Here is a 19333-nt window from a genome sequence, read left to right on the forward strand (position 1 = left end):
CTCTGCCTCACTAGATGACCTATGACCCTTAACACATCCTTCTGAAAACAGAAACAGTGTTAAAACTGCACAGATGCCGCTCTAGGTACATCGACTTATCTTTCGGCTGTTTCTTATTATGAGTCAGTTTGATTAGTTAAAAAGATTAGTTCTTATATAGTTAACAGCCGTGAATGAGGCCTTCAGGTTCATACAGTTACAGTACATTACTTCAACATCTGTGCATGTGCCTCATACGGGCAGTAGCTATTTCAGGTATCACCCGGGGACAGTGTCACGCTTATCTCTGCCTGTAGTCGAGCTAACAACATTAAACAAGAACCATAAGTGTGGAAATCAACTAACAGCTTACAGAATCCCAGGCATCCTATTAAACTCCCAAATTGAATTTCTCAGCCGAGTCTTCCAGTCACCACATCCAGCGCTTCACCGCTGAAACACAGAAGAGGAGGAGTCAGAGGGGGAGAGAGAGAGAGAGAGTGAGAATGACTCGGGGTGAATTATGAGAAAGAAAAAGAGATACTGATCTATGTGCATTAGGACAGCTAATTTAGTCGGATGCACACAGAACCACACTTATTCACACATGATGCACAAGAGGCAGGAAGTGGGACAAGAGGATAAAGAGAGCAATAACATGATTGTCTTTTTAAAAAAACACTGCTACCCATGATTCTCTCATATGATTCACTGTGCATGCACAACAGCTCTTTTCAGTGGGACACAGCCAGCCCTCAGCAGGAGCACCATCCGCTCGCTCACAGGCCTTGCTGACTCACTGCTCTGGAGTATGAGCATAGGTGAATTAGTGGGATTTAATTAAGCACGCTTGCTTTGTCATATCTGGGGCTCGTGTTTTGTGCATCAAGTCAACCCCCACGGGACTTGACAGACTCCCCTCTCTCTCTCTCTCTCCCCTGGTGAGGGGATGGTCGTGGTTAACCCTTTCTGTGGCCTGGCTGCTCCTATTAGTGGCCCAGATTTCCTCTTGGCCGCACACGGCTACCATCCACTCTCAGATATGAATCTCCTCTGCAAATGACAACACATCAACTGTGCTTGCAAGCGGCGGCGGCGGCGGCGGCTGATGGGTTACAGCCAATGACAGCGCCTGAAAATTAGCCCAGTTAGGCCATGTCTCAGTCCAGCGTTTATCGTGGAGCCATTTCACAATGACATCATTGTAGTGAGGAGTATTCGGTTTAAAAAAAAAAAAAAAAAGCTTCATGTTATGGGAAATCATGCACATTGTGGTTAAATACACCCAGCTATAGTGCATCTTCCGTGGATGCTGATTACCGACTTGTCATTTGAAGCGTATTGATCCTTGACGTGCTTCATTTACGCACGCTCTGCAAACCAAAAACTACAGGCTAATTTAGACAGATTAACAACAACACATCACGTGTTATTGTAAAACTCAGGTTATGGAGCCTGTCTGCCGATGTGCAGCCAAGGCTATCCGTTATGGACGACATATAGCTAGGCTGGGGTTTGTCGCACAAACACAGCGATGCTCACTTCACTGTCTCCATCTTCAGAGCACAGGAGGCAGCATAAAAGACACGAGGGCCGGCTTGTTACAATAATACACACACATACACGCACACACGCTCAGTCACACAATAAGCAGAGGAACATGCCACTTACCGAGAGCTCTACGGTCAATCAGCATCCGATATGTGGAGGATTATGAAGAGCGCTCGCGCTGCTCCCCGCAGCTCGCTGCCCAGCCCAGCTCCTTCGACAGTACCGTGTCTTGGTCTCACGGTGGCGCTGTGGACATACTGGCCTATAGGAAGAGCACATGATATTATGTAATAGCATAGTAGCAACAATACAGTTACATAGTAGGCTAAAGTGACCCGTATGTGTTGTCGGTGACCCTAATATATATAGGCCCAAGAGTCAGACATGGCCTAACACAGTCACAGATGATGGTAGGTTACGTAGAGACAGGTGTGCATGAAATGTCTCATTGGGTCGATTTAAAATTAGCAGCTAATGCAGACTGTGGATGACTGTAACTAAGGTAACGCTTCCAATCAGGAACAAGATACGAAACACCTGTTTACACCTCTACCTGTGTCAGAGAGCGGGGAGCATCCTGTAGCAAGTTAGCAACAGGCAGTTTTTGAATGAAAAAAATATTTTGCGGTGAGAAAAAATATATTTATTTTTAACTGAATTTATTTTAGTTACGAATTTCCTGTTTGTAGTTAAACTGTTCAGGGCTGAATCAAAGGCTATTGTGTGTAGTCAATGCTAATTTAGCTGTTAGCTGTTGTTCATGGCTAGGCCACACACCTGCTGTTATTTTCTTGAAGCTGGTGCACATATTCACATTTTTTTCAGTTTTATTGTGTTAATTTTTTTGTAGCTAACATACTCACATCCAAACTTACACCATAGGAAACACTTAAGACTAACTTGTAGCCTATTTTTGAACACACTGGCTTAAAAAAGATACAATGTCTAACATAATGCTACATCTGCTACTTGTGTTGTTTTAAAACTTTTTTCGAACTAGGTTAGGTTAAACTTTATTCATCCCTGAGGGGAAATGTATTTGTCACAGCAGCATAAAAAGAGAAACAGGGCATTATGAGTGATAAATAAATATCTTGAACTATAGGCTATACAATTGTAAAAAGTTTAGGCTATATAGGCTACATATAATGCATTATATATAACAAAAATACTGTGCTCTCAGTGCTTGTTGGATAAAAATAACAGGCTGAAAGTGCTTGATGGTAGACAAAAAAGATAAAAGCAGTTTTAAAGTGCAAGGGGTTAAAGTGCTAAAGATGATAATGATGTAACAACAGCATCCACAACACTACATCACAAACTGTCTGGAACTGTTAAAAAGTCTGACTGCCATCAGAACAAAAGACCTAGGCTATTTCCCATTTTGCTTCAAAAAAGTGTCCTAAAGTTTAGTTTATTAGTTTAATAAGGGACAGTGTGCAATTACATTAAAGCAGAAGTAAGCGATCCGGTCGTTTTGGCTAATGCTGCGTTCCAGGCCGGCTTTTGAAACCGTAAATTACAGCTTCAAGTCACAACTTACGACTTTGTAGCGTTCCAGGCAACCCACTCGTGTTTTTCCGACCTGTTTTACCTGTGAAAGTCACTATAATGGCCACTCGTAACTTCCGACCCGTGAACTCGTACCAGATCGAACTGGTACGACTTCACAGGTCGGAAAAACACGAGTTACGAGTTGCCGTGAATGCACCATAACAGTCCTCGTCCCTACGTCACCACATTCACGGCATCCCTTGGCTGCACACACAGCCCTGCATGCCGTTCTCTCTCCTCATTGGATAAAAACTGTAGGATACGAGAAATGTTTTCTCCTCGGCTCAGAGCAGAGCAGAGTGACTGACAGACCCGTGTTTCGGTCCAAACACTCTATGTAAGTGATTGCTGTCGGAAGATATAACTATATAAGACTTATATTAACACAAATATATCACTTACTTCTGCTTTAATCATTTGCAGGAAAAAATGAAAAGATGGTTTCACCAGATTTAGCTCACAGCTAATTTCCATCTGTAGTCCCTAAAGCCAGGTGTAATAGCCTAAAATAACAAGAATGATAATACGGTAGGCTACTTACAGACAATGAAAAGCACAAAGAAAAAAAAACAACTGACAATGAGTATAAGGAAAGTTTCCCGAATGCAAACAGACGTGGCAGAGGCCTAGATCATCCTCATCTGTTAATGCAATACGAAGGCATTTCTCCTTTATTTTGCTGTAACTGTGATTGTTTTTGTATTCCTTATGTTCTCTAGGATAACGGTAATGCATTCCAACAGGACAGAAGTAAGGCAAAATTGAGTTGGCGCTACTAGTGTCACAGCGTAGAAGGTATACAGTTTTGTATTTATTTACTGTACTTTATCAAATGTTTTGAGGCCTATCACTTTGCCTGAGCGCTGTTGACTCTAATATTAAGATAGGATTTCATTGAGTTTGCAGAGGTGATGTTTGGCCTCAGTGTTTGTGCCTTAGTGTTATGTATGTGGAGCCTTGCTCCATTGTTACATTGCAAACTGATGAACACTGTGTAGTCTAGCTATTTTTAGAGCAGTTTGGTCTTAGAGAAAACAGCTGATGCGATAAATAAAGCTAAATGTTTGAGTTAGAGGAAAGTTTTGCCAACTAAATGTCTGTATAATAATAATTGACCACAGGTAATATTTTTTAGAGTCAGTCTCAAATCAGAACACAAGATGGCGCCAAAGTATTGTTCTGTAATGTGGATGCTGCCTTAGCTGCAGTTGTTGAGGTTGATCTATTATGAGGCTACATGGCACTAACACAATTACTAACACTTAAGTTAAAAAATAGGAAATCAAAGCCAATCAAAACACTGGACAGTGTTCAGGGCAGCAGCAGTTACATGAGACATTTTTGGACTTTCACATCTATGTGTTTATGGGTTTATGTGAATTATCCCTCATGGTAACAGCTGATTTTGTTTATGGGCCCCTCATTAAATTAAGATGTTACAGTCTGAAATCTATAGGCTTTGTGACTTATGTGGCACAGACCTAATACGGTAGCCTATTTAACGTGATTGCGATATGAAACCAAGCTATAAAATTGAATTAAATGAAATGAAATTCACCTTTTCGTTTGATTATTTTCTACATGTATGTGAATCATATACATACAACAATGGGTTCCAGGCCACAGATAGAAACAATGCTTTGTTAATCTTCATTTAACTGACTTTAACTGTTTTAGCTGGACTCCTCTCAGAGGCTCCATTACTCAGCCCATCACATAAAGAGCGACACTTGACTGCTGCATCAGTCCTCGGTGGTGTTGCCTGAGCGATAGAAACATTTCTTTCACTCAGGCTTTTATGGTAAATAAATAATTGTTTTGTAGCTTAAAATCAGTGAGGGAGAAATGTATTTATCTATGACAATTATTAAGTTAACATTGTGTTAATTCATCCCAATGTTTTGGCTCCAAATTTCAAAGATGAAATTATTTTCCTGGTCGCACGTGACTATAAATCTGGAGCCGCCTACTGTCTGTGCTACCGTACAGTTAAGGCTACAGGCCATTAAAAACACAACTGTAAAAAAAAAAAAAAAAAAAAAAAAAGAGTTAGACGCTATAAATAACATTAACAAGAGAGATTTTACTCAATGGATATCACATCATCATAAAACAGAATATATTGTAACTTCTCAGTGGTGTGTTAAACCTTCCACGTGAATGTGGGCTTTTGTTATTGTTATCATAACTATGTTGTATTTTGTTATAGAAATGATTCTGCTTATCTGCCTCACAGATGCAAACATAAAGATAACAGCAAGAGACAAATCACCTTTTGACTTTATAGTTTTAAAACAACACTGAAAACAGACTCAGGCGCATTGTTCACACACACAGATAAGTGTTTTATCACCTTATATTAAATCAAATGGTGCTGCTGTACACTATAAATCAAAATCTACAAACTCTAATCGTATAGCTTTTTTCTTTATTAGTTTCACCTTACCTCACGTCAGGCACGCGCAACTTATGCAGCCTATTGGAGCAAATTTACAGTACATGATAAACAAACCTGAATTTTTGCAAAATATTTTTATTCTTCTTTCTCTTGAATTAAGGCCACCCCATTTCATTTTTGCATTCTGTTTATTCTCTCCAAAAGCTGGACCCAAACCAAAGTAGCATACAGAGAGTGTCCCTTTCACAAAGTTTTAACATCATTGTGAAACAAATTGAACAAAATGAGAGGAAAATAAGCAGTGGGAATCTCCTCTGTTTTCGCACATCATAACATTTTAGGAGTAATATATATACGTATATTTTTAATTACACATTACAAGTCATACATCATACAGTCTACATTTTAAATTTACATAATTGGTGCATGTGCATATAGAAAATAAGATGTGATAACTATGAATGAACCGGTGATAGACTCATCCTCCACCACATCTCTGCTGCAGACCGCTCTTTGCTTCGTGCGCTTTTTACTGCTCCTCGACTTCCTTGGATAACTCTCTCTCTCTCTCTCTCTCTCTCTCTCTCTCTCTCTCTCTCTCTCCCTTAGCCCAGCCCCCTTGATCCCCTCTGTCCATTGGTGTCTTCAGTGTCTCTTTTCTCCTTCCACCACCCCCCTCCTCCTTCCATAGGTAGTCCATAATGAGTGTCCATTGGTTTTTATTATGGCTTGTCCCCCTCCCACTGGCTGCCTTCGCCCTGCCCATGTTTTGTATGTCTCAGTCCGTCCATCTCCTGACGTTCAAGTTCGCAGGAACGTCACGTCCGCACTTGAACTTGCAGCTCAGGGGGGCTTCGCCGTACCCCCATCACTCTGTCTTTGCGAAAAAGTCATGAAGAGCTCCGCACAGCCCGTAGCGCTCCACGCCTCAGCCTCTGTATGATCCGCTCTTCACTTGGTGTGTTTTTTCTTTCCTAGTTGGATGTCAGACGCATCAATGAAGATATTTCGTTTGGAGTCTACCTTGTAGGAACGGATTTCCCAATGTGAACTCAGCTGAAAAGCTGCCACTAAACCAACATGTCTCGCCGCAAGCAAGGCAAACCCCAGCACTTGAGCAAACGGGAGTTTTCGCGTAAGTGGAGATAAATCGCATTTTGTTTTCATTTGGCTGCTTTTCACCTCTCAGCGAGCCACCTCTTTTCTCTGTTCAGGGCAACTTCCTTGGGGAATTTTAATAGGTAGGATACGGCCACGTACGGAGTCACTGTCCCGAGTGAAATTAAACAAGGCAAACATATCCAAGGCAGAGGGTTTACTTTTTTTTTCTTTTTTTTTTTACCGCATACGGAGAAAGTTTTGAAACAACGTGACAGCTTCAACTTGTGTTGGTTAAGGTGTTGTATAACGCAGCCTTCAAGGTTTCTTTCGCCATTAAAGGGCATGCATGGGCTTAATGGCCAGAGACCTTTGCCTATATGAAGACAGTCCATACTACTGCTGCTGCCATCCGCTGAGAAGTTTTCAGGTGTGGCCTGTAACGCTATTCCACCACTACAACCGAGTCTCTTTTTTGTTGTGTGAATGTATTTCCAGAGGTTTGGGCTGGTTTGGACACAGGGAAGTGGTGTTTACATACCCACTTGTCCACAGCGCGGAGACCGCGTGTGCGTTACAAGGAATATTGTTTCCGTGCAGTCGCTTGCTTACAACCACTGTATGTAATGTGTAGTATGTTATCTTTCACCATTAATAGATATACATTGCATTGATCCATGGAAATGTACGCGAGCGCGATACTTGTGATTTACAACCAGGAGAGACGAAAACCAGGAAAGTGTTTTTTACGCGCGTGTGTAATAAAATTGCAGGACACTGCTTGAGGTTGCATGATGGTTTTTTAAAGCATTAAGATACATTAATGTTTGCAGGAGAATTATTTCCGAACCATTTGTCTGATGCCAGCAGGAACCGCTTCATCAATACACTTACGCGCGTCAGTGAATGAGGAGATGTCTCCAGATACACAGATTGGCTTCATTTAAGTTTTAATTGGAGATGCGAACTCATTGTTTTTCGTTTGTTCTTAATTATTTCCGTCGAAAACCTTTTATCTGCACGGTTGTTCCCTTTTCTACTGAAACCAATTATGCTCTCTCTACATGTACGCTTTCATTTGCCGGACAGTTGTCAGACGTTTTGCCAGTGGGGGGCGCAATATGATTGTAGTCATGTAGGCCACTGCTGAACTTGAACTTGATCCACTTTATCCTACTGCTGCTTGACCAAAGGGACGGGTTTAGCATAAATAAGAGATCGTAGCATAATGTCATGTCTATTACCTCGCTCATGTTTTTTTTATGGGAGATAATATAAAATCAAATATTGAGATTATTCAAAGAAGATGCAGAGGGAAATGTTCAAAAAGAACAGCTGAGGGCCTGTTGGTAAATAAGCAATTCACAGAAATTAGACATGTTTAAAACCTCTTACAGATTTTTCATTTAATCTTTCTAATTTCAGTGTTTGACTCTGACTCTGATTTAGTTTAGTTTCACTTAGTTTGGGATAACAGTCACATTTTTATATGTGCACATTATTAATTTGAACAGGACAATACTTACGGCTGCATGATCACACTTGCATGATTTTATTGCAGGTTTAGTGTTGAGCTGTCCTGTAGCAAAGGCACACTTTATCACATATTCATATGAGCAGAGTGGACATGAATGTTCTGTATGTATCCGATGCATCATTCTTTTTATTCATTGGTTTGAAAAGGAAAAAGAAAACATCTCAATTTTTCCATTTTTCTGTGAGTGAGTTGGCTGAAATTATTGATCTACAGGAAGTCATAATAGACTAAAATGGCAAACGAAGAGGCCCTAATGATTTTCCTGATAGTGGAACAGACCTACCTCAGTATCCCAGTGGGAAACATTGGCCTAAACTACTTGAAATTCTGGCGCAGTCCAATGTCTGAAAAAAGGATTATATTTTAGTTTTCAAAGTTATTCACATCACTCTGGCTTGGTATCAAAATGAGATTATTTGGTTTGTAGAAAATCTTTCCACCTAACCCAGCCTCACACACCTCTCCTATGTCCATGGCATAAGCTGGTTAAGATAAGCTCCAGTAAAATAGGGGCGAATTCCCTCATCTTTAATGCAGTTGAACATACAAGTAACAGGGCCTATCTTGCATAGTCCCTCACCACCTTCTCGTCTGACCCGACACGGAATTAAAGGTTGAACCAGCGGCAAGAATTCATCACATCTTATCTCAACATCCCAGTCGGGGCGCCCAGTGTCGTTTACCGTGTGGCTAGATTACTTCTTTTAAAATGCCCTCTCTCTCTCTCTCTCTCCTCTTTCGTCTCTCACTCTCTCTCTCTCTCTCTCTCTCTCTCTCTCTGTCGGTACTTCAGGGACCTACTCCACATCCAACCCCTCAATGTCTAACCTTGGTTCACGAGATCCCAGCACTTTTAACGAAATGGGGTCCAATCATCTTGAACTCAAATTAGAATCTATTTTTTGATTCTCAGAGGTGTTAGGTTCATTAAAAAAGCGAGATTGGCAGCACAATAAAGAGGGTCAAGCAACTTAATCATTTGGCTGCTGCCTGCAAGCTGAACATGTCAGTCCTTATCGAAGTAGTATAGGTGCACTCTTTCTTTCTTTCTTTCTTTCTTTCTTTCTTTCTTTCTTTCTTTCTTTCTTTCTTTCTTTCTTTCTTTCTTTCTTTCTTTCTTTCTTTCTCTTTGTCTCTCTCTCTCTCCCTCTTTAAAACATTGTTTACAGCCTGACCTTATTTCAGTATGTCCTTAAATATAATCGTTTACAAGCACCACAGAATGTGTATCTGTATTGTATCTTGTGACACTTCTCCCTCTTGCCTGTCCATCCAGCTGAGCCGCTGTCAGGTGTTCTACCAGAAGAAGACTCTCAGGACTCCCCCAGGCTGGGAGTGGCTCAGGGTGATCCCCTAAAAGGGGACCAGGACCTGCTGACCTGCGGCCAGTGCCACTCTCGCTTCCCCCTGGCTGACATCTTGCTGTTCATTGAACACAAACGGAGGCAGTGCCACGGCAGCCTCTGCACGGACAAACCTCTGGACAGGCCACCGTCCTCCCCGCTCGCCTCCCCCCTCTCCACATCCTCCTCGCACTCCCGCACCCACCATCAGCAACCGCGGAGGGTGTGTCACCCTGTGGAGGTGGCTGTTCAGGTGTCGCCGCAGGATGAGGATTGTTTATCTGCACCCTTGCAAGGAATAATCCCCAAGCTGGAGAATATCACAGGTAAACACACTGGGAGCTTAAAATGGCTGCCATGCAAGAGTGAGCAAATGAGCAGGAAAAAAAATTGTGGGGGTGAGTCTTTGAGGTGTGAAGGTGTCTGGAGTAGGTCACTCTGCAAGGTTCATAGAGAGTTTATTTCAAACCAGAACAATTGACAATTTCTCTCTGAGATTTTCTTGTTACTGATTGTGACTATGTATCCAATCTGCATAGCCAGGGTGTGAAATATCTGCCGCTGCATTTAGGAGCTGTGAATCTCGCTCAGCTGAGCCATGAAGCCACATGAAAACAAGCCGTCCTCAAAACGATTGTGAGAAATGGAAAGATATACAGACAGTGAAAATGACACACACGGAGAGAGAGAGAGAAAGAGAGAGAGAGTAAAAAAAGAATTTCTTTTGGTTTGTTGCTGCATCACAGATGTGCTTAGATCCTGTGGCCTCCACAGTCCCTCTCATGTGGTGGTGAGAGATGTATCTCCATCCCTCCCTGGCTTATTACACTGTCATATCTCCCTCTCCCTCAAATATGCGCCTGCAAAGGCTCACTATGATGCTAAAATTAAAAAGAGACAGAAAAGAATGTAATTATGCTGATCTATCAAGGAAGAAGCGTTTATTTGAGGAGCCTTACAGCCACTAATTGTCAGTGTTTTTTCTTGATTTGAGTAATTAAGGACTTCTTAAGGCAGCTGCTTGGTTTGTCGGTTGTCCACCGGGGCTAAATGAGGCTGTAGTGAAAACACGAGTTTCTGTGCAAACAAGCATGGGTCCCTCATGACTGGTTTTACAGAGTGGGGTTTGATTTTGACCAGCCTATTTGAATGTTTATTCATTTCCTTTAACAGATCCGATACCGTGTGCCAGATTGGGCTGATTGTCTGGGCAGTTGTGATTTAATTCGAAGCCAATTCAGGCTAAATGCATGGAGAGTAGCACTCAACAATGTGCACTACTGTACTGCATTAGTTAGTGCTTCAGCTTTGCAGATGGCATTGTAAAGGGACCACTGTTATCTGTTGTTAGCTAGTTAGCCCTCTGTCATACAGAATGACCACTGTTCATTAGCGTGCAGTTTGTTAAACATCTGTGTGCAAGACACAAACACACACACACACACACACACACACACACATACACCCACACACACGGACATGTGTACACGCACACAGACACACACACACACAGCCTCACACACATACACATTCGACATGCCTCTTGGCCCTGTCAGCTGTTTGACCATGTTTTCCTTGCTCATTTAGTTCATCGTGCAGTGGAGTTCACATGATATCATAAGGTCACTAACATTGTGAGCAGAGCTTTATTTATAGGACTCATGTCTCTGCACATTGTGTAACAGCCAGATTTTACTTGGCTTAATAATGAATAGATTAACCTGGTTTGAATGAAGAGTGAGGTTGTTCCCATTGTGATGCTTCATTAGATTGTGTGAGGTGAGTGTGTGAGGAGATAAGAAACAGGAGAAACCAGCGAGAGATTTGGGGTCAAACTGGTGAAGACGCAGCCACTGTGCAGAACAGACCACACATCAGTCATATATATACATAAAAGTCAGCCCTCCCCCTCCTGCATCTCTGTTTTCTGTGTCCAAGATTGATGGATCCAGACTGGCAGTGCCAGCGCGCCACCCCATTCTCCATATGCTAGCTGCCATGTTCTCTCACCCCGCTCAGTTAGAGGCTGACACTGAGCTGAGGCATCTCAATACATACTGTCCCCACACACTGTATCTGTGCCATACTGGCTTCATGTCCACTTCATTCCAGTGGAGTGTATTACATGTTACAAGATTTAGCGTATGCTGCTGTGCCGCATACACTCAAATGAATGTGACCCCTACACTCCCCGCCCTCCTCCTGAAATGTCAGTCGACACAGATAGATCTCTGTATGGAGAGGAGCTTAAACAGGCGGGGGCTTGGGTTAGGTGTAGGAAAGAAGCTGCTGGATTTAAAGGGAGTTGACACCCAGGATGTTTGAACTGTGAATTGGGGAGGGGGGGCGGGGGGGCAGTTGTGATACACCCAGCACAGGAGATGAAGCTTTGCTTCTCGCTCTCCGTCCACGGGACAGCTGAGGCCGTCTGGGAGTCTCATGGCTGCAGCTGGGGCTGGGGTCTGTAGTCTGGAGCTCTGGGCCGTTAGAAGAGGGCAGAGCAGCCTGCGTGCCATCATTTGCATGATAAACAATTTAAGATATGCATAGGGACACCGTAGCTTGTCTCCAGATTATGGATGGCCCAGAAAAAGAGCAGATGACAGTTTCTCACACAAACTATGTGACGACAGTGTCGTGTAAAACTGGATTTATTCCACAGTATATAATTCCTAATAAAGAGGTAGTGTTGTGAATTAGATTCATAGTTTTTATTTACGTTCACATTCATTATTACGCAGACTAAATGCGAATTGTTATCGTGTTTGTTTGGTCTGATTTAGGATGCGCAACCACACTACTGTGTAAAAGCTTCATCTTGTCCTACATACCATAATTAGTATTTTTACAAATCATTTCTCTTCGCTACATTTTATGAGTGCGGTGCCACATTCTCGTGCTCGTATTGCTGCATTACTGTGGCCTGTATTTATCCATTCCAGCATTAACACCTCTTGCATCCTCGCCAGTGTAGCTGCGTGTGGTAATGAGGCCATTGTAGCCGCGTAAATCGACCACCATCTCACACTTCTGCCTCTTTCCAGCGCACTGCCTCCATTGTAACCTGGACTCTAAATCGATACTGAGTTAATTATGGCAGCCACCTTTCCCCTTTTTCCCTCCATGAGAAGGAAAACATTCTTACAACAGAGCGGCATTTCTTGTAACACCTTTCTGTGGCTGTAGTGTGTCTTCGTGCAGCAGCTTGCCTGTCCTGTTTGTCCCTGTGTGTTGTGGAGACAAAGGTATTTAGCAGCCTCTGTATTGGCACTGTGCCACCTTTCTCCAAACCACCAGCCCCCCTCCCCCTGCAACTTCTCCCCTCCCTCCCTCATAAGCACACATATACACACTGGGTATCTGTCAGGGAGAACTGGGGGCTGGGCCATGCATGTGGAGTGTGTGTGCATGTGTGTGTGTGTGTGAATGGCTGGGGGTAAGAGGCTCCTTGGTTGTGATGTCTTTTTTTTCCCGTGTCCAGTATGTCTGTGCGTGCATACGGGTCGCTGTGCAAGTTCACATGTGGCGTGTGCCTTTGTTTCGGTGATCACTTTAATTGATACTGAAAAGGCCCAGATGCATGCTATTGTAATTATTGGATACCAGCTAATATTTTCAACATAAACTCCATTGTCTGTAAAAACTGACTCTAATTTGATCCTACAGCTGCTCCGGGCTCTGATAAAATCAGTCCTATTTTTGGCTGTGGGCTCCACTAAGTTTTAATGAAGGTGAACAGGAATGGTTTTTAGGATGAATTTTTCATAGAGGACATTTTTGTATTCCGAAGCCAAGCTCTAAACACCCACAAATGTTGTCGGCGGCGATTCGTCAGCCTTTGTTGTTGGATTGAGTGTTAGTGGCCTTGGCTGTATTCAAGTACTGAGGTCTAGCGGATGTTTACATCTCGAGTGTGGATGCAGTGTTAGACTAATGTATGTGTATATGTGTGCATGTGTGTGTACGAGTGTGGGTTTTGACCACTTAAGCTGTTTATAGCTTTCCATGTGTGTGTGCGAGAGAAAGAGTGTGTGTGTGTGTGTGTGTGTGTGTGTGTGTGTCGGGCTGTTTGTTAAGGCTTTACTACCCTGGGCGTGCAGGCTGAACATGAAAGGGTCTTTGACTTGGCAAGCCTGGCCTGAGGACACCCCTCTGTGGACCATGCCAGGACAGACTTGGCACAGAGCGCAGGGCCTGAGGGAGGGGCTGGGCCTAAATATGTGTGTGTAAGAGAGAGGTAGAGGAGGTGTATCTGTGTGTGTTAAAATGATGTTTTGTGGGCTTAGGAAACAGGACTTAAGGTGAGGTGGCGGCTATGTGTGTGACTGACAGTGTGAGTGTGTGTGTACTTAAAGGGATACACCAACATTTTTTTTTCGTGTCTTGCCTCTCTCCCGAGTCCATGACCAGCAGATAGACACCATCCTTTCCACTGTGCGTGCAGTAGCCGAGTAGAGCCGTAGAGATACGGGCAGAGCTGGCGCACCGCTAATTAGCTTAGCTCAAACACTGGAAGTGTATAGGTAGTGTTAGCCTGCCTCCTACCCGAGCTGAAATCAGCAGTCAGAAGCTGATTTCATTTTAGCTCTAAACTCTGTAAATATATCACTTTATCGACATTTCAAACATTTTTAGGCGAGAAAGTAGCCGTTTAGATCAGCAGTGTGTCGTTCATTTGTCTAAATACCAGCTGTTTACAATTTTGTTCTAGCCGTTGTGACCAACGCACTTCCGGTTACTTTCACAAAATAAAACACCCGTTGCCAAAATAAACCGTCTTAGCTTGAACCCTCCGTTTTGACCGATCTCGTCCCGTTACCGGCATTTGACCACTCAAGATGCCGTACCGGAGAGTTTTGTCAGCTCTGAGACGAAGATCGACCCGTCGGTTTCCGTTTAGAAAGAACGAAGAGTTTCTCTGATGACTTTAGGTAGAGGCAGGCTAACACTACCTATACACTTCCAGCGTTTGAGCTAAGCTAATTAGCGGTGCGCCAGCTCTGCCCGTATCTCCCGTGTTACTGCACGCACAGTCGAAAGGATGGTGTCTATCTGCTGGTCATGGACTCGGGAGTGAGGCAAGCCACAAAAAAAAAAAGTTGGCGTATCTCTTTAAAATGATGTTTTGTGGGCTTAGAAAACAGGACTTATGGTGAGGTGGCGGCTATGTGTGTGACTGACAGCGGGAGTGTGTGTACTTAAGGGTAGGTATGCGGGAGACTGTGTGAGTGTGTGTGTGTGTGTGTGTGTGTGTGCTGTCCCCAGGGCTCCTAGCTCGGGCTTCCTGTGTCTCTGTTTGTCTTCTAACAACCCGGTACGACAGCCTCAGGCCATTCAGGTGGAGGCTAGTTGAAGTATGCACACACATACACACACATAGGAGCACACAAAAACACAAACATGCACACAACAGCACAAAGGAGGCTTAAACAAATGCATGCACTTACCCACACAATGTACACACACCTGTTTTATGAACACAACAATGAATGTACCCCCCCCACACACACACACACATACAAACACACACATACTGTACACACACACATGCCCAGTGTAACCCCCCCCCCCCTCCTGTGAAACTGTGTTTTGTCTGTAGTAAATGTGTTGTGGCAGAGGCCCCATGATGTGTTGTGAGTTGATGAGATCTGTCAGAAACATATGATCCTTATTTTAGCCCCCTCCAATCACTCCTACAATACACACACACCCTCACCCCCGTCATTCTGCGCTTCCCCACTCTCTTCATCTCTCTCACTCTCTCTCTCTCTCTCTCTCTGTCTCACTCACGCTCTCTCTCCACACATCGCTCCAGTAGTTTGTCTCGAGGGACTGGAAACTCTAAGTTTTGGCTACATTAGCGTGTCTGCACCTCTTAAAGGCTTCCAACATCCACTCTAGACCTCATTCTCACTCTCACAGATTTGGCTGCAGAGCAAGCCAGGAGACACACATACACACACATACACACACACATACACATATACGTTTACCCTCACACATACCCTGCCGCTTCCTATCCCCTCTACCTACTGTCAAGCAACATACAACAGAAACAACCTTGTTTGTCCACAGCCGCGTCACACGGGATGAAAAAGTATCCTCAGAAATAAGCGTGTCCTGCCGCTGTCCTGTCAATAGCGTGGCAGGCAGTCACATCACAGGGTCAGGGGTCATCTGACAGCGTCAGGGCCTGTCACACCAGCCGCCGGTTTCACCACCTGCAGGTTAATGACTTTATTTTTAGACAGAACAGAAACAGAGAAGAAAAAGTGTCTTTGATACAGCTGTAGCTCAGGAAGTGGCGGATGAGAGCAAAAGGGACAGAAGCGGTATTTTAGGAAGGCAGGTTACTTTTGGGTGAGAATAGGAAGAGAGACTTTTACACTTTAACATGGTAATTTTCATTTTCTAAAAAAACCTCCCCTGTTTTTATTTCCCCCTTTAAGGTCCAATTTAGCTCACCGATTGACACTCATCCAGATTTTTTTACTCAGTATTTTGAAGAGCCTCTGTCACATTATCACAACCTGTATCACTACTCAGTATGTCGCCTCAACCTCTTGTGTTCCTATTATGACTGTAGTGTTTATAGATGTGGTGCTGCGGGGCTGTTGCTTTGTCTTTCTCACACCCATGGTGATAATGCTGAGGCCATGGGAGAGCCACATGGACCGGGGCCTCACGTTAGTCTGAACCTACTGATCCTGGTCACTATCTGTCTAGCTAGTGTTTCTTCCTCCACTATCTGTCCCAGTGCAGGTCCCAGTGCTGGGCTTGGTCTGTCTATGGGTGTGTGCTGGGCTATTTGTACCTTTTGTATGTTGGTGGGTGGTCGTCTACAGCTGTGTCTCGCCAGCCTTATCTCCACCAGAGAGATATGGCACAGAGAGGGCCCCAGTGTCTGACGTTACACTTGTGAAAACTCACAGCCCTCTGTGTGCATGTGTATGTGTGTGTGAGGGAGAGAGTCTTAGAGTGCTTTAGCGTGTACATGTGCATGCAAACCGTGTCTGCAGCAGCACTTTTTCATAAATGTATACTAATAGGTTGCTGTATTCCTCAGGGGGTTTTGTATTCAAAAGCTCATTGCCTCCTAATAGCTCAAGTTAACTGTACATTTGATCTTAGATTCAAATCCCACATCTTATAAATGATGATCAGAAGATAGGGCCTTCATTCATTTTTAAGAGAGTGTTAATTTGGTTATTAGAGGCACTTTAGGCTATATACTGCTGTCTGTGTACTGCCGTTTGCTTTGCGCTGAATGCATGCAAGCACAATTTGGCACACCAGTGAGACTGACACACACTGTCATCACAGATGCATGCACACACACATACTTACACCTCCACTCCATCCCCCACACCAAACTGACCCCCCAACCCTCATCACACGCAGACACACACACACACATACACACACACACACATACTTATAAATGCACACTCCTGTCCCAGGCACCCTTTACTTTTGCAGGCTGAATCTCACTGATAACATGCTGGCGCCCTCATTTAAATTTGAAGCGCTTCTTTAATCTTCAAAGGCCTGATTGCTTTATGAATATGCATGGACTGAGCTGACTCTCAGTTCATTACCTTGTTGTAAATTCTAATGACCATTAGGGCCCCGCGCGGTAATTGCCAATTGTTTTGCATTTTTGATTAGCCCATTACCGGAGCGCATTCTGAACATGTCTGCCCTGCCTGGCTGCCAGGCCACGGCAAGAAGCAGAGGGAGGGAGGGAGAGATGAGGAGGAGAGATAAAAAGGGAGAGCGTGCGAGGGGAGCTAGTGTGAGGGCATGGACACACGGTTTAGGCAGCATAAATTTCGAGGTTTGGCTCAAAATGTTAGTTGTGTTTAGGAAGAAAAAGGGGGATGAAAGACACAAGGCAGGAATTGTAGAACTGGATGTTCCCTAAACAAACTCCGTCCAGGTTGTTTCTGCCGAGCTTGAGTGCAAGAGCGTGTACCTGGCTGCATTCACGTCAGCTTGTGTATTTGTTGACTGTGTCCGCCTCTCTGTGTGTACATGTCCAAGTTTGCGTGCAGTTCGTCAAGCCGGATGGGTCGGGAGTGGTGGGGAGGGTCTGGTAGTGCATCCCAATCCACGCTGTGCCTAGGACTTATGAAAGATTGATAGCTTCTAGCAGAATGGCATCACCCTGCTACAACTTGATAACATCTAATGGATAATTTAGCGCTCTAAAACCGGCAGGCTGCTCCCACTCGATGGCAGGCTGGAGAGGACAGCAGCTGCTGGGCCTTTGGGGCCGTGGCCGTAGCTGTTTGTCGGAGAGAAGCATGAAAGCGGGAAAAAGAGAGGGAGTGAAAAAGGGAGGAGGAGGGATGGAAAATGTATGTGTGTGTTTGTGTGACCAAGTCCTAGTCCATAACCCATACCAAGAGTCAAGAGTTGATTAGGTAGCTCTTGTCACAATTGGTAGCCAGGAAACTCTCTCACTCTCTCTGGCTGTGTATGCACCTTAACATGTAAATAGTACTTGTCGGCGTTATGTGGGAACAGGAGCTGTTTCCTCATGTACAGACCTCTGTCAGGGCATTAGTTCTGGAAAATCTTAAACCTTATTAACCTCAAAATATATTAAAATTAAATTCAATTAAAGGAAAAAATAAAATAAAGCAAGAACAGCAAATGTTACAACATTTTTTTTTGCCTGATAGCCACCAGAGTTGCCAAGTGTGTTGTGATGCCTAAAGGATGAAGCACTAAAGGACACTTAGCTCAACCCATAAGGCACAGTTCTGCAAAAATACATTTACTACGCATTTACATTTACTACACTGTTGTTGATGTAAATGGACTGAACTAAATATTAGAAACACCTCTCAGTACATGCCAAGTCAAATTACAGCCTTCAAAGTGAGCATTAAGTTCAATTAAAGTCTCTCTAAATGAGATTCAGCTGAGTGTAAGTTTTGAAATGAATCATTTAGTTAGCCTGTGTGGTGATTCACGGTGCTCTTCCTCTGTCGTGCCCTTATTTTCCCACTTGCTGTCATGCTATAGTACTTCCATGTACAGTAGCAAGGCCTATGCTTAAATGCTGAAAACTGCCAGCCAGATAATTGAATCCATAAATGTTGCACGATCTTAGTGTGAATGGGGCGACTCCCTGTTTCTTCTTTTTCTCTCATTCCGTCATGTTCTGTTCATAATCTCCATCATGTTTACAAACACAGCTCATACTGTCAGTTTCTTATTCCCACACTATTAAGCTGTTGACAGTTGGGTTAATCGTCCTGCAGTTGGACTTGAGGGGAATGGGAGAGGGGTCAGCGGAGTCTGTCTCAGAGGTGTGGAGAGAAAGTGTCCTACGTGTGCATGCTGTTCTTCACTCTGTGGCATGCCTTCATGTCTTGAGTTTGTCTCGTTTTAAGGGGCAAGGGGGGGGGGGGGGGGGGGGCTTACATTGGCAGGAGGAGGGCGGTGGGTGGGTGGGGGGGGGTCTGTCTTTGCTCTTGGTCTTGAAGGGGCCAGGAGGGGCCACAAACACAATGGGGAAATTGTCCAGCTCAGGATCAGCTAGAGCAAAGTAGCTAGTCAGGGTTTGCAGGCTGGCTGGTTGGTCTATGTCCAGCCTGTGTGTGTTCACACTCACACACACACACACACACAGAGAGGGAGAGAGAGAGAGAGAGATGTAGCAGCAGCAGCAGCAGAGCCCGCTATGGCCAAAGGAGTCTCAGGCAGACAGCATGATAGATGGCTTTGTTAAAGGGTCCCAGGGTGTCCCCTGAACTTGAAGCACTCTGTTTATCTTGAATAGGAGAAGCACAGAGTGTTGGGGGGCAGTGAGGAGGAGGAGGAGGAGGAGGAGGAGGAGGAGGAGGAGGAGGAGGAGGAGGA

The 19333-nt window shown here is 44.1% G+C and overlaps 1 protein-coding gene across 1 annotated transcript in view; it reads left to right on the top strand.

The window, feature by feature from the left end:
* Positions 1–6562: 6562 nt before the first annotated feature.
* The window catches only part of LOC310988506 (B-cell lymphoma/leukemia 11A-like), a gene marked incomplete at both ends in the record, with an annotated part of 32488 nt that continues 19717 nt past the window's right edge, over positions 6563–19333 (top strand). Inside the window, 2 exons of the mRNA XM_083975142.1 lie at positions 6563–6617; positions 9394–9786. Coding sequence (XP_083831268.1) covers positions 6563–6617; positions 9394–9786 — 448 coding nt within the window. The remainder of the gene's footprint in view (positions 6618–9393; positions 9787–19333) is intronic.

The sequence above is a fragment of the Trachurus trachurus genome (genome assembly GCF_905171665.1).
Source record: "Trachurus trachurus genome assembly, chromosome: 1".
In the NCBI taxonomy this organism is placed as follows: Eukaryota; Metazoa; Chordata; class Actinopteri; order Carangiformes; family Carangidae; genus Trachurus; species Trachurus trachurus.